Source organism: Canis aureus, chromosome 6 (assembly GCF_053574225.1).
Source record: "Canis aureus isolate CA01 chromosome 6, VMU_Caureus_v.1.0, whole genome shotgun sequence".
NCBI lineage: Eukaryota > Metazoa > Chordata > Mammalia > Carnivora > Canidae > Canis > Canis aureus.
The window spans coordinates 45,469,594-45,495,582 of record NC_135616.1 but is presented as its reverse complement, the minus strand read 5'-3'; the positions used below and the strand labels follow the sequence as shown (position 1 = coordinate 45,495,582).

The following is a 25,989-nucleotide window of genomic DNA, read 5'->3' as shown; positions in this document are numbered from 1 at the left end:
ATTCTTTTTTATGGCTGAATAATATTCCATTATATATATAATGGAATATATATAATATACACATATATATATAATATACACATACACCACATCTTTATCCACTCATCTATCGATGGACACTTGGGCTTCTTCTATAATTGGCTATTGTAAATAATGCTGCTATAAAGATAGGGGTGCATGTATCACAGCTGTGAGAATGGCCAAAATAAAAAACACAAGCAACAACAGGTGTTGGCAAGGATGTAGAGAAAGGGGAACCCTCTTGCTCTGTTGGTGGGAATGCAAACTGGTGCAGCCACTTTATGAACAGTATGAAATTTCCTCAAAAAGTTAAAAATGGAGCTACCCTATGATCCAGTAATCACACTACCATTTACCCAAGAAACACAAAAACACTAATTCAAAGGGATAAACAAGTTTATCTTTCCATGCCTAAGTATTTTCATCTATGTAATGATGACATAATAACAATATATCATATATTATAGTTAAAATACAATTATGTTAACATGTTAATATAATTTTATATAGTTAATCTATGTATTATATAATATTATTATCATAATATATACTTCATAAAGTTATTAGGATTAAATGAGTTTATATACATAAGGGACATAGAGATGCATCTGGTACATAGCAAATACTATGTTTGTATTACTGTTACAACTATAGTCACAACTGTTGTTGCTGCTACTGCTGTTCCTACCTCACATTTCATCAATCCTAAAGCACATTTTTTTAACATCTATGAAATCAGGATGAGTTTTACATCCTGTGGCATCTTGATTTGATGAATTATAGTAGTAATATAACTTTATTTTGTGCAGATTGAGTCAATATAACTTCACAAACTAATCGTTGCATGTACTATTACATTTGCCAAGTATCATAGCTAATTACTCAATTTTGAAAAAAAATTAATATAACACCTATATACAAAGGTGAATATATATAAAAGTGAATAACTTTAATTTTGAAAAGTTTTTAGAGCTACCAGCTGGTTTCATAGTGATATTTACACCAAAAGTTAGTTTTGAAATTTTAAAAATGATTCAAACATCTTAAGTGACCTAGTCCTTTTTTTTTAAAAAAAATTGAGGTATATTTTTTATAATTGACATATAACATTAGTTTAGTTTCAGGCATGCAACATAATGATTTGATATTTGCATATGTTGTGAAATGATCACCACAATAAATCTATTTAACATCCATCACTACATATAATTACAAATTATCTCTTGTGATGAGAACTTTTAATGTCTATTCTCTTAGCAACTTTCAAATATACAACACAGTATTATAGTCACCATGCTGTACATTATATTACCATGATTTATTTGTTTTATATGTGGGAGTTTGTACCTTTTGACTATCTTCATTTTGTATACCCACCATTTTCATCTTTGGCAATAATGAAATTGGTCTCTGTACCTTTGAGTTTCAGTGGCAGGGAGTTGGAGTTTCTGTTGGTAGGGGGAGTGTTTAGATTCCACATATAAGTGAGATCATATGGTATTTATCTTTCTGTGTCTAGCTCATTTCACTTAGCATAATGCCTTCAAGATTCACCCATGTTGTTGCAAATGGCAGGATTTCCTTGTTCTTTTTTCTTTTTAAAAATTGATTGAGGACAGCCATGGTGGCTTAGCGGTTTAGCGCCACCTTCGGCCCTGGGTGTGATCCTGGAGACCTGGGATTGAGTCCCACGTTGGGCTCCCTGCATGGAGCCTGCTTCTCCCTCTGCCTGTGTCTCTGCCTCTCTCTCTGTGTGTCTCTCATGAATAAATAAATAAAATCTTTTTAAAAATAAAGATTGATTGATTTGGGGAGAGAAAGCAAGATTTCCTTGTTCTTTATGACTGAATAATGTTCCTCTGTGTGTATGGAGAGAGAAAGAGAGAGAGAGAGATAGGTTGCTTTCACGTCTTGGCTACTGTTAATAATGCTGCAATGGACATAGGGGTGCAGATATCTTTTCAAGTTAATGTTTTTATTACCTTTGAGTATACTCCCAGAAGTGGAATTACTGGATCATAGTAGGGTAGCTCTATTTTGAGTTTTTGAGGGTCCTCCATACTATTTTCCATAGTGGTTGCACCAATTTACATTCTCACTAAGAGTGCATAAGAATTCCCTTTTCTCCACATCCTCACCAACATCTGTTAGCTCTTATGTTTTTGATGATGACCATTCTGACAGGTCTGAGGTGATATCTCATTGTTGCTTTGGATTTGCATTTTTCTGATAATTAGTGATATCAAGTAGCTTTTCATGTACCTGTTGGCCATCTGTATATATGTCTTCTTTGGAAAAGATGTATATTCAGACCCTTGCCCATTTTTTAATCAGATTGTTTTCTCACTGTTGAATTATTCAAGTTTCTTATACATTATGGATATTAACCCTTTACCAGGTATGTGATTTGGAATGATTTTCTCCCACTTGTGAGATTGCCTTTTTATTTTGTTGATTGTTTCTGTGCAAAAGCTTTTTTAGTTCGATGTAGTCCCACTTGTTTACTTTTGTTTTTGTTGCCTTTGCTTTTGGGGTCAAATCCAAAAAATTATTTCCAAGACTGATGTCAAAGAGCTTACTGCCTGTTTTCTTCTAGGAGTTTTATGGTTTCAGATCTTAAATTCAAGTCTTTAATCTCATCTTGAGTAGATTTTTGTGTGTGGTGTGAGGCAAGGGACCAATTTCATTATTTTCCATGTGGTTGTTCAATTTTCCCAACACCATTTATTGAAGAGATTATCCTTTCCCCCATTGTATGTTATTAGCTCCTTTATCATAAATTAACTGACCATATATGCACGGGCTTATTTCTGAGCTCTGTTCTGTGCAGTTAAGCTGTGTGCCTGTTGTTATGCCAGTACCATACTGTTTTGCTTACAAAGCTTTGTAATATGGTTTGAAATGAGGTAGGGTGATGCCTCCAGCTTTGTCCTTCTTGGATTGTTTTGGCTATCCTGGTTCTTTTGTGGTTCCATATAAATTTTAGAAATCTTTATTCTATTTCCACAAAAAATGCCATTGGCATTTTGATACAGATTGCATTGAATCTACATATTGCTTTGGATAGTTTGGGCATTTTACCAATAATAATTCTTTTAGTCCATGAGCATGGAATAGCTTTCCATTTATTTGTATCTTCTTCAATTGCTTTCATTAATGTCTTAAGTTTTTAATATACAGGTCTTTCACCTTCTTGGTGAGTTTATTCCTATGTATTTTTTTCTTTTTGATGCAATTGTAAGTGGGGTTGCTTTCTTAATTTCTCTCTCTGATAGTTTATTATTAGTGCATAGAAACAGCAGATTGTTGTATATTGATTTTGTATCCTATAATTTTACTTAATTCATTATTTCTAATGGTTGTTTGGTAGAATATTTAGGGAGGGTTTTTTTGGTTTTCTATATATAGATCATGTCATCTGCAAATAGAGACAGTTTTACCTTCTTATTTTCCAATTTGTATGCCTTTTATTTCTTTTTTTTGTTTAATTTCTGTGGGTGGGACTTCCAGTATTATGTTGAACAAAACTAGTGATTGTGGGCATCCTTGTCTTGTTCCTGATCGAGAGGAAAGGTTTCAGCTTTTCTCCATTGAGTATAGATAATAGCTGTGGACTTATCACACATGGCCTTTATTATGTTGAAGTATGTTTCCTCTATACCCACTTTATTGAGAGTTTTTATTATAAATGGATATTGCATTTTGTCAAATGCTTTTTCTGCATCTACTGAGATGATCATATAATTTTTATCTTTCATTTTGTTAATGTGATGTATTACATTGAATAATTTGCAAATGTTGAGCCATCCTTGCATCCTTAGAATAATTCCTACTTGGTTGTGGTGTATTCTTTTTACATATTGTTGAATTCAGTTTTCTAAATTTTGTTGAGAATTTTTGCATCTATGTTCATCAAGGATCATGCCTGTAATTTTATTTTCTTTGTGGCATTCTTGTCTGATTTCAGTATCAGGCTTATGCTGGCATTGTAAAATGAGTTTGGAAGTGTTCCCTTTTTAATTTTTTGGAAGAGTTTGAGGATTTGTATTAATTCTTTTTTAAGTGTTTGGTAGAATTCACCAGTGAAGCCATCTGGTCTTGCACTTCTGTTTGTTGGGAAGTTTTTGATTACAGATTCAATCTCCTTATTAGTATTCAGTCTGTTCAGATTTTCTTTCTTCCTGATTCAATCTTGGTAGGTTGCATGTTTCTTGAAGTTTATACATTTCTTCTAGGTTGGACAATTTGCTGGTGTTTAATTGTACCTTATGATATTTGTTTTTTCTATAGTATCAGCTGTAACATCTCCTCTTATTTCTGATTTAATTTCTTCAAGTTCCTTTTTTTAATTGGTGAGTCTAGCTACAGGCTTCTCAATTTTGTTTATCTTTTCAAAAACCAGCTCTTAGTTACATTGATCTCTTTTGTTCTTTTAGTCTCTATTTCATTTCTTTCCTCTCTGATCTTTGTTATTTCCTTCCTTTTACTAACATTGGGCTTTATTTATTCTTCTAGTTTCTTGAGATGTAAAGTTATTTTGTTATTTGATTCTTTCTTGTTTATTTATGTAGGCATTTCTCACTATGAGGTTCCCTCTTAAAACTGCTTTTGTTAAAAAAAAAAAAAAAAACTGCTTTTGCTGTATCCCATAAATTTTGGTGGTTATATTTCTGTTTTTACTTGTCTCAAGGTATTTTTTATTTCTCTTTTGGTTTCTTCTTTGACTTATTCATTGTTTGTTCAGTAACATATTGTTTAATCTTCACATATTTGTGAATTTTCCAGTTTTCCTCTCATAATTGATTTCTAGTTTCATACCATTATAGTTAAAAAAGATACTTGATTTTAATTTTCAAGCATATTAAGATTTGTTTTGTAGTTTAACATGTGATTTCTCCTTGAGAATGTTCTGTGTGCACTTGAGGGAAATGTGGGGTTTTTTGTTTTTGGTTTTTTTTGCTTTTGGATGGAAAGTTCTGGCTATGTCTATTAAGCCAATCTGATCTACTGTGTTGTTTAAGGCTAATGTTTCCTTATTGATTTTCTGTCTGGATGATCTATCCATTGATAAAGTGGGTTACTAAAGTTACCTACTATTATTGTATTGCTGTCTATTTTTCTCTTTAGGTCTCTTAATATTTGCTTTATATATTCAGGTGCTCCTTTGTTGGGTGCATAAATATTATATCCTCTTGTTAGACTACCCCCTTTTCATTATATAATAACCTTATTTGTCCTTATTACAGTCTTTGTTTTAAAATATATCTTGTTAGATGTAAGTATAGCTATGCCAGTATTCATTTTATTACAATTTGCATGGAATATCTTTTCCATCCCTTCACTTTGCCTGGGTGTGTCCTTATATCTGATGAGTCTTTTGGAGGCAGCATATAAATGGGTCTTCTTTTTTACCCGTTCAACCATTCTGTCTTTTTAGTAGAGAATTCAGTCCATTTATATTTAGAGTAATTATTGATAGGTATCTATTTATTGCTCATTGTTTTCCGGCTATTTTATATTTCCTTTGTTCCTTCTTCTTTTGCTCTCTTCCTTTGTGATTTGATATTTTTCTGTAGTGATATGCTTAGATTCCTTTTTTTTCTTTCATATATATACTGTAAGCTATGCTTTGCAGTTACCATAAGGCTTACATAAAACAACGTATGTTCATAATAGTCTATTTTAGGTTGATAAAGCACAGCATAAGTCTTAGTCTCCTCACATGTTCTGTGTTTTGATGTCACAATTTACATCTTTTTATCTTATGTATCTTTGTATCTTCATTAATAAACTATTGTAGTCAGAGTTATTTTTTACTACTTTTGTCATTTAACTTTCACACTAGCTTTATAAGTTATTAATCCACCACATTTACAATATTAGATAGTTCTTAATTTCACCATTCATGTTTATCAGTTGGATTTGTACTTTCCTATGTTTTACTGTTACTAATAGTACCCTTTCATTTCAACTTTCAAAGTCCCTTTAACATTTGTGGTAAGGTTGGCTTAGTGATGATGAACTTCTTTGGCTTTTGCTTATCTGGAAAACTATCTCTCTTTCAATGCTGAAGGACAATTTTTCCAAGGACAGTATTCTTGCATGGCAATTTTTTCTTTTAGCACTTTGAATGTATTGTGCCACTTTCTTGTGGCCTGCAATATTTCTGCTAAAAAATCTGCTTTTACTCTTATGGGGACTCCCTTGTACATAAGTTGTTTTTTTGTTAATGCTCTTAAGAGCTTCTTTAAGTTTTGGTATGTTGATTATAATGTGTCTTGATGTGGCTGTCTTTGGATTCATTGTGCTTAAAACTCTGGACTTCCTGCATCTGGATGTCTGTTTCCTTCCCCAGATTAGGGAACTTTTTGGTCATTCTTCAAATAAGTTTTCTGCAGGACGCCTGGGTGGCTCAGCAGTTAAGCGTCTGCCTTTGGTTCAGGGCATGATCCTGGAGTCCAGGGAAAGAGTCCCACATTGGGCTCCCTGCATAGAGCCTACTTCTCCCTCTGCCTATTTCTCTGCCTCTCTCATGAATAAATAAATAAAATATTTTTTAAAAATAAGTTTTCTACCCTGTATTCTCTCTCTTCTCTTTCTGAGACCCCTCTTATGCAAATGTTGATCTGCGTGATGTTATCCCATAAATCTCTTAAGCTCTTCACATTTTTGCATTCTTTTTTCTTTTTGTTACTCTAACTATAAAGAGGTGAGTTCTACTGCCCTGTCTTCAAGTTCTCTATTATATTTTTCAGTTCAATTATTGTATTTTTCCATTCTGTGACTTCTACTTGGTACTTTCTTGTATTTTCTTAGTTGAAATTTTCACTTGGTTCATAAGAGCTCAGTAAGCATCTTTATGACCATAATTTTAATCACTTTATCAGGTAAATCACTTATCTCCATTTCATTAAGGTGCGTTTTTTTTTTTCTGAAGTTTTATCTTGTTCTTTCATTTATAGCATAGTCCTCTGTTTCTTCTTTTTTCTTTTTCTTGACTCTCTGTGTTGGTTTCTACGCAGTTGATAAAATAGTCATGTCTCCGGATCTTAAAGGAGCGGTCTCATGTAGGAGATGAACCTTATCATTGAACCCTACCCTCTCAAATCTCTGTGATTGTCCAATCAGCCTACTTTATCCTTAGTGGCTCCCAGTATTTGATGGTATGCCAAGACCTATCAGCATCTCAAAGAGGAATGTCTCAGTCAGCATCTAGATGCAGGCTGACTGGAAGCAGCTTTTAAAATATGCAAACAGGGCAGCCCGGGTGGCTTAGTGGCTTAGCACTGCCTTCAGCCCAGGGCCTGATCCTGGAGACCCAGGATCAAGTCCCACATCAGGCTCCCTGCATGGAGCCTGCTTCTCTCTCTGCCTGTGTCTCTGCCTCTCTCTCTCTCTCTCTCTCTCTCTGTGTGTGTGTGTGTGTGTGTGTGTGTCTCATGAATAAATAAATAAAATCTTTTAAAAAATAAAAATAAATAAATAAAATAAAATATGTAAACATACCTCTATCTGAAGAAGACGGTGAGATTGACATTTTTGTCTGCTCCCTCAGTGTTGAGCCCTGGGTTAATAGTCAGGTAAGAATTACTCTGCTTGCTACCATTTTGTCAAACCTGTGAACACAAGCCCTCCTGTTCACCAGAGCCATGGTATCAAGAAACATGTTCTTTGGGTGGCAGACACAAAAACTGAGGAACCAAACCTATATATAAGCTCTTTTCTCAGAGGTACCAACAACCTAAGGCAAGGCAGAGGAAAAACACAATTATAGTGTACGTCCTGGCTTCTCTGGTCCCTACAGAGGATTGTAGTTGGCCTCTAAAATGTGTGTCAAATTAGAAGCCTACCCCTCAGGCCACAGCCTAAAGATAAGCTAATAGACCTCATTCACAGAAAGGTTTGGGGTACATTTCAGTCTACCATCACTGCACTGCACCTTGGGAGGGGTAGATAATCAGTTAAGAACTGTTTCTCCATTTGTAACAGTCCCATGAATCCAAACATAAGCCCCTCTGGTTCCCAAATCCAGGCAATCCAAGGGTGTCCTCTAAGCAGCAGCCACAAAAATTAGGGCACCAGATGTATGCACAAACTGCTTTTAGGGAGATACCAGTGACCTAGAAAAAAGCAGAGGAAGACTGCAAAGATAGTGCCTCCCCTCTGAAGTTTCTGGGAAAATTATAACTGGCTCCTAGATATCACTTTAAATGAAGCCCGCCCCTCAGGCCACAGCTTTGAAGATAAGCTACTAGCTCTCTTGCACAGAAAGACTTGAGTATTTTAGTCTGTTGCCTCTGCTGTGCCTTGGGGTTACAGCCAACTAAGACCACTTCCCCCTACAACCATTATATCCATTATAGAACTCATGGGCACAAGCCCCACTGGCCACCAGAGCCAGGTGACCTAGAGGTGTCCTCTGGGCAGCAACCACAAAAATCAAGGTGCCAGAAAAGTGTAGAAGCTCGTTTCTGAGACATATAAGAGCCCAGAGTGAGGGAGAGGGAAATAAGAAATATGGCATCTCTGGCCTCCCCCTTTGGAGCATTTTGGTAGGTTCCTCCCTAGACGTGTTTAATTCAATGACTGATAAGCATGTAAGCCTCTCTCACAGAAAGCCTGGCCACTCACAGTCTCTCACAGTCAGCTGCTTTGCACCGGACCCTGGGGTGGATGAATCATACATAGGAACCCTTTAGGAACTGCTTCTTAGTTCAAAATAGCCTTCTGGGTCTTGTGGCAGTGAGCCCCATTGGATTTCAAAGCCAGATGTGTGGGGAGCTTGTCTCTCAGGAAAGGTCTTAAAAGTAGCAAAAATAAACTATTGGGACTTAAGATAAAAAGCTTCTGCACAGCGAAGGATACAGTCAACAAAACTAAAAGGCAACCTACAGAATGGGAGAAGATATTTGCAAATGACGTATCAGATAAAGGGCTGATTTCCAAGATCTATAAAGAACTTATTAAACTCAACAGCAAAGAAACAAACAATCCAATCATGAAATGGGCAAAAGACATGAAGAGAAATCTCACAGAGGAAGACATAGACATGGCCAACATGCACATGAGAAAATGCTCTGCATCCCTTGCCATCAGGGAAATACAAATCAAAACCACAATGAGATACCACCTCACACCAGTGAGAAGGGGAAAATTAACAAGGCAGGAAACAACAAATGTTGGAGAGGATGTGGAGAAAGGGGAACTCTCTTGCACTGTTGGTGGGAATGTGAACTGGTGCAGCCACTCTGGAAAGCTGTGTGGAGGTTCCTCAAAGAGTTAAAAATAGATCTGCCCTATGACCCAGCAATTTCACTGCTGGGATTTACCCCAAAGATACAGATGCAGTGCAACACCGGGACACCTGCACCTCAATGTTTATAGCAGCCATGTCCACAATAGCTAAGCTGTGGAAGGAGCCTCGGTGTCCATGGAAAGATGAATGGATAAAGAAGATGTGGTTTATGTATACAATGGAATATTACCCAGCCATTAGAAGAGATGAATATCCACCATTTGCTTCAACGTGGATGGAACTTGAGGGTATTATACTGAGTGAAGTAAGTCAATCGGAGAAGGACAAACATATGGTTTCACTCATACGGGGAATATAAAAAATAGTGAAAGGGATTATAGGGGAAAGGAGAGAAAATCAGTGGGAAATATCAGAGAGGGTGACAGAACATGAGAGACTCCTAACTCTGGGAAACGAACTAGGGGTGGTGGAAGGGGAGGAGGGCAGGGGGATGGGGTGACTGGGTGATGGGCACTGAGGGGGGCACTTGACGGGAGAAGCACTGGGTGTTATACTATATGTTGGCAAATCGAACTCCAATAAAAATATACAAACAAAACAAAACAAAAATAATGCTAGATGGTTTCAACCCTTCCCTCCTCTCAGGAGATCTCAGGAATTTGAGTTCCCTCCCAACTGTGGGTAGCTGTGCTGGGGGTGGGATTTGTAGTGAAGCTATGTCTTGGCCTCTCCTACCTATTTCTATGTGTGTGGGTTTTTTTCCCTTATTCACCTAATGTGTAGGCATTGCTCAACTAGTCTTGGGTTTCTTTCAGAGGATATTGCTCCATATGTAGCTGTAAATTTGGTGTGTCCATGGGAGGAGGTGATTTCAGGATCCTCCTAGGTCACCATCCTGAACCAGAACCCGACCTGTTCATTTTCTTAATGGTGAATTTGAATAAGCAGAATTTAAAAGTTTGATAAAGACTTTTGATTTATGACTGTTGAGTTTTTTTGTCCTAAGATATCTTTGCCTATCCCTAAGTCATGGAAATGTTCTCCCATGATGTCATCTCAAAGTTTAAAGTTTTGATATTCATGCCAATAATTGGTATAGTCAGACTTTAATATTTGCCCAACTAATGTTTGCATGTTTTTTATTTGCTATTCCCTTCTTATTGATGAGGTTAAACAATTTTCCAATGTTTATTGGCTATTTGGAGTCCCACTTCTGTGAAATTCAAGTTTTTGTCACTTTTTCTATAGGGTTGTGTGCCTTTTCTTACTGAATTTTTTTGCATTTCAAAGATTGTCTTTTTAAAGTGTTTTATTTGTGTATAATTGGCATACAATAAATTGCATATATTTAATGTGTATAGTTTGATAAAATTTGATATACATATATACCCATGAAATTGTAACTACACCCAAGATAATGTCCACGTCCACCCCTCCAAGTTTCTTCATGCTCCTTTATGAACCATCTCTCCTTCCATTCCCCATCACTCAAGGCAACCTCTGATCTGCTTGCTGTCATTATACGTTGGTTTGCTTTTTCTAGACTTTTATATAAATGGAAACATAGGGTATGTACTCTGTTTTATCTGCCTTCTTTCACTCAGCATAGTCATTTAGAACTCCTTTATCACTGTGAAATGACCCCTTTTTCTCTGGTGATAATTTTTGCTTTAAATCTACTTTGTATATTTATAGAACCACTCCAGCCTTCTTTAGAATAATGTTAGCACAACATATCTTTTCTTTTAATATTTAATATTCTTTTAATATTAACCATCTGTGTCTTTAAGGTATTTTTTTAAGTTGGATTTTATTTATTTATCCAATCCGAACATTTTTGCCCTCTCATTGGGTGCATTTATGTAATTTTTTTATATGGCTGAGTTTAAATCTGCCATTTGACACTCGTTTTCTATTTGTGCTCTCTGGTTTTAACAATTTTTTTTTTTTTTTTTTTTTACTTTTTCTGACTTCTTACTTGCTTTTTTTTTTTCTTTTAAAGATTTTATTTATTTATTCATGAGAGACACACACAGAGAGACAGAGGCAGAGACAGGAAGAGGGAGAAGCAGGTTCCATGCAGGGAGTCCGACTCAGGACTCGATCCTGGGTCCCCAGGACCACGCCCTGGGTGGAGGGAGGCGCTAAACCGCTGAGCCACGCCGGCTGCCCTTTTTTGCTTATTTTTATATGATTCCATTATCTCTTCTTCGTTGGTTATTTGTTTTGGCTTCTAACAAGGCTTTAGGGTTTGTGGTACACATCTTTAACTTATCTCCTTTTCCCGCAAAATGACATTACATCACTTAATGTAGAGTATAATAACCTTACAATGCTGCACCAGAAAACTTCCAATTTTCCTCAATAGCCTTTGTGCTATGGATTCTATGCATTTTATTTCTGAATATTTCATAAACTTCACAATGCATCAGTATTAGTTTTGCTTTAAATAGTCATCTTTTAAAGGAGATTTTTAAAAGACAAAATCTTATATTTATACACATATTTGTCATTTCTAGTGCTATTCATTATTTTGTGTAGCTCTAAGTTTCCATCTTGTATCATTTTCCTTGTGATTATCAACTTTTGCTTTGTATATTTGAAAATATGCTATTAAACGAATTCAGGTTTTGAAATCTCTTCTTGGTGAACTGAAACTTAAACATTATGAAGTGATCATCTTTCTCTGTAGTAATACCTTTGCCTTGAAGTCTATTTTGTTTCATATTTGATATAGCTATATCAGCTTTCTTTTCCTTAGTATTTCTATACTCTTCCTATACTTTATATTTCAACCTCTCTATTGCCTTGTTTCCTATAAGCACCATATATTTGCATTTTAATTTGTTGTTGTTGTTGTTGTTGTTGTTATTTTGACCAGTCTGAAAATCTTTGTCTTTTATTTGGAGCTTTCAGTCTATTTCCATTTATTATAATTAATGATATTTGAGGTCTTGCTTTCCATCTTATTTTGTGATTTTATTTTCCCATCTTCTCTATATTTTCCCTTCTATTTCTTGCCTTTTTATGTTTAGTTGCATATCTTTTGTCAATCCATTTTTCCCCTTTTACTTATTTAGCAGTTATATGTAGGCCCTCCCCATTCACAGGGGTATCTCCCAAGACCCCCACAGATATCTGAAACCAAATAATAGTACTGAACCCTGTATATACTGTTTTTCCTATACGTACATACCTATGATAAATTTGAATTTATAAATTAGGCACAGTAAGAAATTAGCAATAATAAAATAATTATACAATATACTGTAATAAAAATTATGTGAATGTCATTACCTGCTCGCTCACTCTAAAAGTCTTGTTGTACTGTACTTATCCTCTTCTTGTGATGATGTAAGTTGATGAAATGCCTGTCTACATGATGAGATGAAGTGAGGGAAATGGTGTAGGCATTGTCAAGTGGCATTAGGTCTGACAATAATTTGCTTCTGGAACTTGACCGTAGGTAACTGATAACATAGAATATGAAACTATGGATAAATGGGGACTCCTATACATTCTGTTTGTTTCTCCTATACATTCTGTTTGTTTCTAATCAATTTTTCTTGGAAACTATAACATGAATATTTAATTTATGCAAGACTAAATTTAATTATTTCATTCTCTTACAATTGATATCATTGAATTCATATTTTAATTCATATTGAATTTACATTTTAATTTCACCTTGTTTTTACACTATTAGTATTATCATTATTTTATACAGCAATGTGTTTGCCCTATCCTGACCTTTTTTCTTTTGAGTGCTTCCATCTTGTATCTCTTCCCTTCTTTTTTTAAGATTTTATTTTATTTATTTATTCATGAGAGACAAAAAGAGAGAGAGAGAGAGAAAGAGGCAGAGACACAGGGAAAAGCAGGCTCCAAGCAGGGAGCCTGATGTGGGACTCGATCCTGGGTCTCCAGGATAACACCCTGGGCTGAAGGCAGCGCTAAACCGCTGAGCCACCCAGGGATCCCCATCTTTCCTTCCGATTTAGATACATCCTTTTACATTTCTTTTCATGAAAAAAGAACTGTTTTTTTGTCTGAAAAATATTTTATTTTACTCTCATTCTTGAAAATCATTTTCTCCAGATACAGAACTCTGGTTTAGTGATAATTTTCTTAAAGCACATTAAAAATATTATGCCATTATTTTTTGCCTTCTGTTGTTGCTATTGAGAAGTCACATGTAATTTTAACTCCTACTGTTCCAATTTGCTGCTCTTACAATTTTATTATTTGCTTTCTACACTTTTACTATGAATGTGTCTAGATGTTTACTTTCATACTTTTTGGGATTTCTTGGGGCCTCTTGAATCTGTGGATCACTGTCTTCATCTTCATCAGGTATCTTGTCAGATATTCTCTTTGCCTCTTTTTCTGTCATTTCTTCTGAAACCCTGATTAAACAAAACTAACTTCCATCTATTCCCCACATATCTTTTAATATTCTTCTTTATCATTCCTCCTTTTATGTCTGGGATACATTCTTATAATTTCTTCTGATGTGTCTTTCACTTCACTCCTTCTGTCATGCCTAATCTGATGCCAAAATTATACATTGTGTGTTTAATTTGACTGTTGTATTTTTTAATCTTTAGAGATTTATTTGTTCCTTTAAAAATACCCTGACACATTTATAGTTTCTTTTACACTACAGAGATTTCCAACTTGCCATTTATTCCCACACAACTAGTAAACATATCTATTTTATAATCTGCACCTATTACTGGAGACTAAGCATGTGTATTTCATCTATTTCTCCTCCCTCATCATTGTTTATGCTGGTTATTACTCACACATACCTTATTTCCTTGTGTGCTTGGTTATTCTTGGTTGTGTGCTGTTACATTTGTAAAAATATTTATTCATTCATTTATTTAAAAGATCTATTTATTTATTTTAGAGTGTGTGTGTGCACGCGAGCAGGGGAGGGGCAGAGGGAGAGAGAGAGGAAGCAGACTCCCTGCTGTGCATGAAGCCCCACACAGGGCTCAATCTCAGGACCCAGAGATCATGATCTGAACTGAAACCAAGAGTTGGATGCTTAACTAACTATGCCACCCAAGCACCCCATTTGTAACAGTATTTATAAGAATTCCCTGAAGTCCTATACGTTCTGATCTTAAAATGATCTGTGTTTGCCACTGTCAAGGGTTTGTCTAGGGCCACTACTGCCTTGAAACTTCTTTAAAACCCGAGTCTTCCAGGCAAACAATTCTAGGATATAACACCATATGCGAACCTACCCATAGCCACCAATTGTTAGGACAAACTTTTCCTTTTCTTGCTTTTTCTGATCACTTAGTTACCAATGTCACTGTAGGGTTAAGGAAGGCACACATTTAATTCTGGCTTACTCTCACCCTAAGAACATACTACTCTTCTGATAACATAGGTCAATGTAGGGAGGCTATCCAATTTGATTCTCTATCTTGAATTCCCCCACTCCCGACTAGGTTGATAAACGCCTTTAGGCTAAAAGTAGACTATGGGCTCTGGTGTTCTGCTTTATTCCTAAGATTCCTAATTTCCCTCAGTCTTTGGGCTAGTAGTTCCCTACTCTCTTGTTATTTGGTGCTTTTAAAGTGACTTCTTAAAAGGCTGCTGTTTGTAGGTTTTGTGATATGTTGTTTTGTTTTTTAAGTTTAATTTTATTTACATTCAATTAATTAACATATAATGTATTATTAGTTTTAGAAGTAGAAGTCAGTGATTCATCAGTTGTATATAACACCCAGTGCTCATATGTTTGTTTGTTTTTAAGAGCAAAAGTTTGTCCATAGAAACGAAAGTCTCCAAATCATTTCTTAATTATTTATAATGAAATGGTTTTTAAAGAGATTATCACATTCACAAAATATATTTTTTAAATCATTCCACTGGGTAAATATTTTCAGAGATTATAATCCAAAATAATATACATAATATGTTGGTTGAGTTACAGACCCAGGTTTGAGTACCACTTAAGTGACAATTGTTAAACAAAACTTGGAGAATATGCTAACATTTCATGAAAGATAATATTAAAGTCTTCCAGCCTAATTATGTGCAAGAACCTTTTTATAAAATTCTTTTTATGATTACATATGAAGAAAAATACGGTATGCAATAGAATACAAGTATAAATTTGACAATTAGTTCCTTTCCTTGAACACGAACTAGATTTATTTTTAATGTAATCACCTCCACAGCCTTCAACTCTATCACAAAAGATTGTATATTTTGTGCCACTTAGCATCTAACATATGAATAAATAAACCTTGTCTCAGAAGTAAGATTTTTTGCAAACGTTGTTTTTAGAGGCCCAATGTTTCTGTTCTAATCTCACCAGATTAGCCAGGACCAAACTGCTGTCTCTCTGAAGAGATCTATGTCTATCTATCTATCTATCTATCTATCTATCAAGGAACTACCACCAAAAAACCACTTTGGGGGATATAATGATTATAGTTTCAATGCTTTAAAAATGTGAAGCTTATAATTTTTGCCTCTAATATTATATGTGTTCAGTAAATGGCTTTATCCTGAAAAGATACAAACCTTCTCAAATGCTGAAAATTGAGGTGAAACATGCCCCAGATAGAAGAAAATAGCAAGGAAAATATATAAAAAAGCAAATAGATTATTTTTCTAATTACTCAAAAACAAGAGAAGGTTCAGACAAATAATTTCTCAAAGTCTCAAAAATTACTGACAAGATGTTATCTGTAATTATTTAAAAACCTCAAAGAAGAAATGAAAAGGTCCAGAGACAAGGTGATTAGGAAACAAGAGAGAGCTGGCTACACATCAGGACATAAATGAAAAATGAAAATAGGAATATCGCAATGACAAAAGAAAATGAAGGGGGAGAGAGAAGCAATATAAATAAAAGGACTTGATAAGATACAATTAGCAGAGAAAATGAGGAAAATGTAACAAAGGAAATCTAATATGTACATAATTGGAGTTCCTAAGATAGAAAAGAAACTGGAAAAAATGCTAAATATATTCTTTTTCTTACCTAGAGAAAGGTTTAAATCTGTCGAAAGTATTCATTGTCCCCATTCCTGGTTTTCCTATTTTACATAAACTTTCATTTTCTTTTCCAGACAGTAACATTTTTTCAGAATATAAATTATGAGGCAGTAGATGACTACTTCAAGTTGCAGTAAGTATGGCTTTTAAAAGAACCTACTCGATGTGAACTGTGCTATTGAGATTATTGATTCGCAGGTATTCTTTTACTTAAATGGCCTCATATCATTTTAAATATCTAGATTTCAAATTTCTTTTTTTTAAAGAGATTTTTTTTTTTAATTTTTTATTTATCTACGATAGTCACAGAGAGAGAGAGAGAGGCAGAGACACAGGCAGAGGGAGAAGCAGGCTCCATGTACCGGGAGCCTGACGTGGGATTCGATCCCGAGTCTCCAGGATCGCGCCCTGGGCCAAAGGCAGGCGCCAAACCGCTGCGCCATCCAGGGATCCCAATTTCAAATTTCTTTAAATGTCTGGTTAGATGTGAAATTAGTATTCTGTATAAAAATGTAAAATACTCCTTGTAATTAAATGAAATACATCTGGAGGTTTCCATTCGTCCACCAGAAGATGTAAAAATTGGGCTATTTTTTAAATTTAAAACCCAACTAATTAACATATAGTGTATTATTAGTTTCTGAGGTAGAGTTTAGTGATTCATCAGTTGCATATAACACCTAGGGCTTGTTACATCAAGTGAAAAATTGACTATTTCTTAATTCAATAATTTTTAATCATGTATTACCATTCGTTCCCATCCCAAAGTCTCTGCATACTGTCCTTGGGCAGACTAGACATCTAATATAAGAAAATCCTTAACTATGAGTAAATCAGAGAAAACAACATCTTTGACTCAGAATCAGTAGCACTTGAGCTCATAATTTCTGGAGGTAGCAACTTATCTGGAATTGGTCTTGAGACATCTATGGCTGTCATTATGTCCTGACTCCATAGGTTTTTCTGGAAAAACAGCAGTTTTTCTAGGAAAAAGTTCATTTTTCCTTAGTCTGCTGCTCATCCAAGTGAGTTTGAACACTCACTTTATGCCAAGCACTTCCTGCATGTTCAAAATAAATGGTGAACAAGTAGGATGAAGTACTGCTGTCATGGGATGTATTCTAGTGAGAGGCGATGAAGAACAAGTAATCAAATAAATGAAGTAATCAAATAGTTATAAGTGCAGTTAAGAAAATAAAACAGAGGGGCACCTGAGTGATTCAGTCAGTTGAGTGTCAGACTCTTGATTTCAGCTCAGATCATGATCTCAGGGTCATGAGATTGAGCCCCTTGTCAGGCTCCATGCTCAGCAGGGAGTCTGCTTGAGATTCTCTCTCTCCCTCTTCCTCTGCCCCTCCTCCCGTGCTCTCTCTCTTTAAAATAAATAAATAAATCTAGAACAAAAGAATGAAGATAAAACAGAATGAAGTGGTATAAAGTGACCAGGAAGGGGAGAGAGAAAAGGGTACTCTAGAGACTGTAGTCAAGGGAGGCTTATTAATTCATCCCTCACCCCTTCACCCATCAACTTTTCTTTTGATGCTTCTAATGTTATGGGTTCCTTGGGGTATTTTTGGTTTTGTGAATATTTACTCAAAATTCTGTTGCTGTAGAATACACATCAAATTGTCCAGGATATTTCAGATCAGTCCAAGGCTTGAGAAAACATACCAAAAGCTTTGAAGCCAGCTGTGGTAGGGGGGAAAACACCTACCTATAAGAAAAATTGTATGGAAAATTGTAGATGCAATATTTACTATAGTGTCCTTCATGGATCTATACTGTATTACTATATTTATCAAAGCAAAGATTCCATTGCACTGGAAAACAAACCATAACTGGTATAATTATAAGATGTTTCCTGATTTCTAAGGTGTTAAATGAGAAAAAATATCTGAGAACTGAGGAAATATGGTACAGTGATTTAAAAATATAAAAATGTGCTATTTGTATCCTCATTTATTACATTTTATACCTAATACATGACAAATAAATAAATAAATAATAAAATGTTGAATACTGGGGAAAAAAGAGCATTTGTTTGTGGTTAGTTTGTTTTTCCCAGTTTTTTCAAAAAATAAAAACCTAAGCGGGGGCAGAGTATACATAACGCTTTCAAAATTTTTTCTATGATGTTTCTGAACACAAAACTGTTCTTGTGCACTTCAGAACCTAGAAATTTGATCTCACTTTTGCTTCAGTCAGATCATGGTATGCCAGATAATGTGGTTTGGAAAATTAATCTCCTAACTTGCTCTTTATTGTTCCAAAAGTGTTATCAATAGGAGGAAAAGATCCGTAGAGGCTAGAGAAAGAACAAATAGAACAGCTGTGGCCTTCTAAGATCATCAGAAAGCAGGACAAGATGTTAGCAGCACAGCCTCCTCCTCCAGGGACAGAGGGTGTTAATGAAATGGGCAGAAGGGTGGAAATGTTGATACATACCCATCTCTGTTTCCCACTGGGCTGACCCTACACTGGCCCACAGTGAGATGGGAGTGACTTCAAGGAGAGACCACAGTGCACAGCTGCTTTAGCAGAAGCAAGGAGCAGTCACCACCACCATTGCCTCCCAGGCCTCTAGAATTCGTCCCAGGGTTCTATCACCCTGTTGTACATGGGACTTTCCACGAGTTCTAGAGTAGGAGGGCGGACTCGTGCCTGCCTCCCTTGTGATTCTGTAATCACCTGCATGTGCTGTTTCTCCTAGACACCAGAACACAGGGCTTGTGCTTGTGCAGGTTCGGCCTAATGAATATGCAAGAGCATGTCCAATAGCCCAAAAGGTAAGTGACATAGGTGGGTCAACACCTTTACTTCAGTAACTTGACAAGTGTAAGCTAGATAATCGTTACAAGACCTCCAAGCAATAGCACTCCCCTCACCCATGGGAGCGTGTGTAATGTCTCACTGTAGGGATGGCATTATTTTACTTTGGAGACAGATCACAGTTCTGCCCTCCCTGGGTTTACCATTGAAAGTGAGATATATAAATGCATACAAAAATGTAAAATTATTAGTTTCTGGAGATAAAACTGTATAAAGGAAAACTGAAATGAATGGGAACTAAAATTGGATATGGTTTGTCAGAGAAGATAGCTAGTTATACCTACACTTATCATTTCTTCATCAAAAAAATTGAAATTTAAAGTTTATTGCATACCTACTGTGTTTCTTTGTTTCAGCCTGTATTCTAGGCAATGGAAGTTACAAAGGTGAAAAGACAGCCTCTTCCCTAGGGGCAAACAAAAGCTAGCATAAGGGAGTGTGAAATACAGCGTTATCAGCCCAGAAGAGTGGGCAATTTTGACTAGGAGGGGTAGGGGAAGCATAAAATGACTGTTGATAAGTAAGTGGAAGTTGAGCAGGCTGATACAAAGAAAGAGAATTCCAGGAAAATGCATTTACAAAAAGCACAGCACCATGAAAGAGCAAAGGGGTGTCCAGGTACCCTCAAGTGCCAGGAAATTGAACACAGATACTTTACTGCCACCACCTCTCCTGAGTCTGTTCTACTCTGAGGGATGCCCTCTCTCTTTATTCCTTCTCAGCCTAACAACCAATAAGTATACATTGAGCACCTACTGTATATCAAGCATAAAACAATGAGGAGTACCTACAAGAAGAATTCAAAGGTACATGATACACAGTCCCTGCACTTCAGGATCCCAGCACAAGGAGGCTGTTCCTACCAGGGCAAGCTTCCATGAATTTGGAGGGAACCCTGAACTGTGAGGCCAGTGTGAGCCAAGCTTGAGCACTGCTGATAATACATGGCTTCCCCAGGAAACTGCCAGCAGGTGCATACCAACCCCTCCCCTGTCTGCCTACCCTGCCTTCCACCCCACCTCACCTGCCCAGAAAGCAAGAAACAGCAATGTGGCCAGTTCTTCCCCAGCCCTGGCCTGTGCTTTTCCATCATCAGCTGCATGTTCCACACAAGATGCCTTCCTAAAGCACCTTCCTGAAGCTTTCCTCCATCCCTTCTCCTGTCTAACCAATAGATCTCTTAGGGATGCCACCCACACCATTCCGCTGAGCCCCCCTGCATTCCAAAAGCAAGTTAATGGAACCTGAGTTTGTTTTTTTATTTATTTTTTTATTTTTATTTTTTTTTTAATTTTTATTTATTTATGATAGTCACAGAGAGAGAGAGAGAGAGAGGCAGAGACACAGGCAGAGGGAGAAGCAGGCTCCATGCACCGGGAGCCCGATGTGGGATTCGATCCCGGGTCTCCAGGATCACGCCCTAGGCCGAAGGCAGGCGCCAAACCGCTGTGCCACCTAGGGATCCCGAACCTGAGTTTGGATCCAAGCTTTGCCACCTGCTGGCTGGGACAAGCCACTAAACACTGACTCTCAAGGGCCTCATCCATAAAAGGGAAATGTAACATCTATTACCATTGAGAGTATTAAATGAGATCATTAAAATAAAGTGCCCATTGTGATTTTGATTTGTATTTCCCTGATGACATGCGATATGGAGCACTTTTTCTTGTGCCTGTTGGCCATGTATAGACAGATGAATGAATAAAGAAGATGTGGTATATATATATATATACAATGGAATACTACTCAGTCATCAGAAAGGATGAATGCCTACCATTTACAATGAGGTAGATGGAACTGGAGGGTATTATGCTAAGTGAAATAAGTTGATTGGAGAAAGACAATTATCATATAGTTTCCCTTATATATGGAACATAAGAAATAGTGAAAGGGACCATAAGGGCAGGGGAGGAAACTGAGTGAGGAAAAATTAGAGAGGAAGACAAATCGTGAGAGGCTCCTGACTCTGGGAAACAAACTGAGGGTCACTGGAGGGAAGGTGGGTGGAGGGATGGGGTAACTGCGTGACCAGCATTAAGGAGGCCACACGATGTGATGAGTACTGGGTGTTATTCTATATGTTGGCAAATTGAATTTAAGTTAAAAAAAAAAAAAAAAAGTAAAGTGCCCAGCACAGTGCCTGTCTCAAAATAACTAATAATACCAGTTTGTTTCTTCTCTTTCCTTCTCACCACACTCCAAAACACAGGCAGCTCAAATCTAGCCCCACTCTGTGTCCACTGCAGGTAGTTTGTGTGGAGTGCAGTGAAGCCACCCTAGTGGGCCAGTCCCCAGAAAGCTGTAGTAATTCCTTCCAGCAAGAATTTTCCCAGAGAGAGGTGACTACACTCTAGTGCATTATCTGACAACATTTCTGTGTTGAGGGCCTTTAGAATTCCTGTCTCAGTTCAATTGTTCTGTCCAGTTAGAGGGAATGTACTATGTCTGATTCTGAGCTAGGTGAAGAGCAGTCCTGCCTATCTCCACACTTCAGAGAATAATAATTTTAAAAAATTAATAAATATATTGATTATTGTTAATACTAACAATTATTAGTAAGTATAACAAGAAAAAGACTAGTACACTCATTGTTTTCATTTGGGCTGTATGTCAGATTTTTCTAATTAGGTATCCAGTTCTGAGAATATTGTCAGCCCCATAGTAGTGGGTAACCTAGAAAACAGCCTGATTAATGCTTTTCATATTCTTTACCCATGCTTCTGTTCAAGATTCACCTGCAGGTCAACTCAGATTTTTAATCCTAGGCATGGTTGTTGATTTTTGCCAACTAGGTGCCCAAAGAGAAGGGATCAAGTGATGGTGGGTCTTGACAGAAAGATTTGAGGACCTTGGTCAACCAAGTGTGTCATATGGATAGTTTAGTAAAGATGAAGGGCAGGCTCATGCTTCTGAACACATTTGGTGGGAAAACAAAACAAACATTTGGTGCATGATGATGGATACCAAGGACTGTGGGTAGAGTTGCTGACAGAACAAATCAGGTCCTGTGACCAAGATCAGGTGGTTCAGGCAATAAAATCCCTGAGCTTCTGCTATGGAGCATGCCTTTCAAATGAAGGCTGAAAAGTCTGGGTTTAGCAGGTATAACTCTTAAAATCCATTAAGCTTGTCTGGATATCCCAACCCTCCTGATCCCCATGTCTTTCTCCAGGGTGGGGAGTATTAGAGCTTTTTCCAGATTTACCATGTAGAAAAATGCAACATACATGACATGTTTAAGACAGAAAGCAAGTGTCTAGATCCCATTTAGGAAGCCTGGGGATGGGGTGGCAGGGTAGACAGCAGTAAGTGCCCTGGAGCCAGGTTGAAATAGAAATAGGCAGCTTCGGGAAGAACCAGATCTCTGGTTAAAAGAAGTTAAATTAATAGTTAGATATTAATAAAGCTGGATATGGTTTGTCAGAGAAGACAGCTAATCATGTCTGTATTAATAATTTCTTCATTAAAAAATTGAAATTTGAGTTTATTGCATACCTACTCAGCTGCATCTGAATCAGATACAAGCTGGAAGAACAGAGCTGATGATCATGGTTGTAGAAGTGCTGATAAAAGATGAGATTGGTTTAGTTCTCTAAGATACTGATGTCAAAAAGCAGAGAAATAACCTCTGGGCTCTGTGAGCAATAAGGGCAACAAAAAGCAAAAACAAAGAAAAAACATGATCAGAAACGAGTAAAACAGCACAGATGAGTATAACAAACCTCTAGATTTAAAAGGTTACTATTTCAAATCTAAAATGTAATTGCTTTTAGCTGTAGTAGCATTTTAGATCATGTGAATCAGAATCACTCATCTAACCACTTAAATTGCTTCATTTTAGGTGTTCCAAATAGCTGTTGGCTGTGATTCTAATAAATTCATTACTGTTAAAGGGCAAGTATATTTGCATTGGACCTGTCTTATTCTTTACATTTTAAAACAAATGGGGAATTACATGGTAATTACTGGTGGTACTATTAGCCTAATGACTGACCTGTTCATAATGAAATCTGAAAATTGAACTGACATTGGCATCCAAAAACTGCATTGACAGTTTGTCAAAACCAAATTTGTTTGAACTTTTTTGCCAAGTCAAATCTTACATCTGAATCATACTAATAGGCAAAAAGGATTAACCTCTTTCCCTATTGCCAGCATTTTTTTCCACCTCCCCTTTTAATAATCCCATTTCCATCTATCACCATTCCCTCTCTTGGCTCTTCGGACTGCACCTCATTCCCAGAGAAATGGGAGGCAGAAACACTTATACCTACTTTCCATCCAATTCAAACCAATTATAATATCATTTCTGTCGGAGAATTGCTTACCTCATGTCAGAGAAGCCTCCATTTTCTGCACCATTTCTCATGGGAAATTTTTTTAGAGCAAACCTCACAGAACCACCAGGGCTTCCTCCAAAAAACCCCAAGGTGTGACTTTCATTGATCTTACTGTGGTTCACAGTGAAGCACACTGGATGTTGTCATCTACTTGCCACAGCTCGCTCTCTCCTATAAGGGGAGAATCAAGGTCAGCATGCACAATCCCTTCAATGCAGGTGAAGTGCATTCTCCAGACAGCAATGTACCCCAACTCCCTTCCTGTGGTTAGGAGTGGGAGTGAGCGGCGGAGCAGTGACTCTTATCTGAGCCTATTTATGAAATGACTTGCTCTCATCCTAAATAAATGTCTACTCACCTGCCATTCTAATAATCATTTGAATATGAAATTGTAATAATCAGTTGCTGGGCTGACAATCAAGCTTTCACATTTCATTCAGCAAGGAATTTGCATTTACCATAACTCCTTTTCCAGGACACACAAAAGCTAACTGATTTATATGGTGCATGGCATCCTGCTTCTGGAATTATCTATATCCTTGCTTCTTAGGGAATGGTCTGTAGACCAGCCCTGGCATCGCTGGGGGTTGATTAGAAATGAAGGATCTCGGGCTTTCTCCCACACCTGCTGAGCCAAAACATCTATTTTAACTAAATTTCCAGGAGATTAGCATAAGCATTAAAATTTCAAAACAACTGCTCTAAGCAATGTTACCAAATTAGTTCCCAGTACCACCACAAGCAGGACCACTGAGTCTAGATTTCCTTCTTGAGGGAAATGTAAAGCAGTTAAATCAGTGTGTTTCTGGGAGGATCCAGATAGCAACTGTCAAAGCTGGTTGTTCATTAAACCCACCTGGAGAGCATGTTTGAAAAACACAAATTTCAAAAAAAAAAAAAAGAAAAACACAAATTTCAGAACCTTACTCTAGGCCTCTTAATCAATGACCCACTGTTCTGCAACCCTAAAAATGGCCCTAATATCTTGAGTTCAGGTTGTGGTGGGTCTCAGGTTCACAGTCACAAAAGAAGATCTATAGGGTCCAAGGTAACTGTGACAGGAAAGATTTTCATGATGGAGAACATCTCATGGGGTCTATTTTGGACTTCAGGGTGGGAAATGGTCCAGACTTCCAATATCTATCTAATTAGCCACAGTAGTGGTTCCTTCTGAGTTACACTGAAACCAGCCAGCAAAGTGGTCAAATGAATAATTTAACTCAATGAAAACTTTATCAATGTATAGATCATGATAGCTTTATGTTTGCATAAACACTAACCAGAAATTATGTGCATCCTTAAAGTAACTCCTTACCTGCCCAGCAGTTTCCAGTAGCAATTAGAAATGTGTGTTTAAAAATTATAAGGAGTAAAATGGTTCAAAGAAATTTATCTTTATTTTGATAGATTTTCATTGAATTTTTCACATATATTAAATACAGATAAATCAATATATTTCAAATTCTGATGTCCTCAGAAACATTTATTTTTTAACATGGAAATGCTAGGGCCATTGTGTACCTGGGTGGCTCAGTTGGTTAAATGTTTGACTCTTGATTTTGGCTCAGGTCATGATCTCAGGGTTGTGAGTTCAAGCCCTGTGTTGGGCTCCATGCTCCCTCTCCATCTGCTCCTACCCCCACTCATTCTCTCTTCCTGTCTTCTTCTCTAAAATAAATAAATACTTCTTTAAAAAAAAAAAGAAAGAAAGAAATGCTAGGACCACACATTAACCCCAGAATTCTAATTCAGTAAGTGATGATTCTGTGATAGTCTCAAGTTTCAGAATCATGAGTTAAATTATTAAATGTTTGTGCAAGTACATAAGGAATATTACAACTTCATTGTGTTTTATTTTTTGTAGATTTAATAAAAAGGACTGTCTTCAGCATGATTTCTTTTACGTTATTGAAAAGTAAGAAATATTTTTAACATAAGAACTGTTTTATATGATTAGTACCAATAATTTAGAATCAGCTAGCTTTTATTCCTATTAACATCAATCTTTTTTAGTATATACATTCATTGCTACAAATTTACCTCTAGGTACTGCTTTTGCTGCATCTCACAAGTTTTGATAAGTTGTGTTTTCATTTTCATTTGGTTCAAAATCTTTTTAAATTTCTCTTTCTTCTTTGATTCATTATTATTTAGAAGTGTGTATTTAACCTCCACACAATTGGAGAGTATTTTTAAATTAAATTTACTTTTTTAACTTTTGTGATACCTCCTTACCCAAATAGAGTAGTGGTTTTAATTTTTAAGTGTGAAAATAAGAAGTAATGAAAAATGTCTTTTTTATAGGTCATATCTGAGGAATCAAACATCTAAAAACTTGGTAAGAAAACTATAATTTTATCAATCAGCCAAATACAGAAAATAACTACAGCATTTTTCCTTTTCTAGAGAGTAAAATATAATTGGAAAAAATATGGCTGCCCATTGAGACTTGATTTTGGAGAAAAGTTTCACCCTTTGCTTCAGCTGTAAGTATATTTGCACTAAAATTTTTAACTT

General features: G+C 36.4%; 2 protein-coding genes across 8 annotated transcripts in view; one reads left to right on the top strand and one right to left on the bottom strand.

Moving 5' to 3' along the window:
- Nucleotides 1-25,989, top strand: part of CATSPERE (catsper channel auxiliary subunit epsilon) — a 198,482-nt gene that overhangs the window by 133,841 nt on the left and 38,652 nt on the right. For all 6 annotated transcript variants that reach the window (XM_077901387.1, XM_077901389.1, XM_077901386.1 and 3 more), the window contains 6 exons: nt 16,378-16,436; nt 19,014-19,089; nt 22,974-23,026; nt 25,337-25,387; nt 25,777-25,810; nt 25,879-25,958. In XM_077901387.1, the coding sequence (XP_077757513.1) occupies nt 16,378-16,436; nt 19,014-19,089; nt 22,974-23,026; nt 25,337-25,387; nt 25,777-25,810; nt 25,879-25,958 (353 nt within the window). The remainder of the gene's footprint in view (nt 1-16,377; nt 16,437-19,013; nt 19,090-22,973; nt 23,027-25,336; nt 25,388-25,776; nt 25,811-25,878; nt 25,959-25,989) is intronic.
- Nucleotides 22,618-25,989, bottom strand: part of LOC144316013 (uncharacterized) — a 54,955-nt gene continuing 51,583 nt past the window's right edge. For both annotated transcript variants that reach the window (XR_013381758.1, XM_077901411.1), the window contains exons 3-4: nt 23,461-23,643; nt 22,618-22,767 (exon numbers count right to left, since the gene is read on the bottom strand). Coding sequence is in view for 1 of the 2 variants with exons in the window: in XM_077901411.1 (XP_077757537.1) it covers nt 23,591-23,643 (53 nt within the window). In the remaining variant the exon portion in view is untranslated. The remainder of the gene's footprint in view (nt 22,768-23,460; nt 23,644-25,989) is intronic.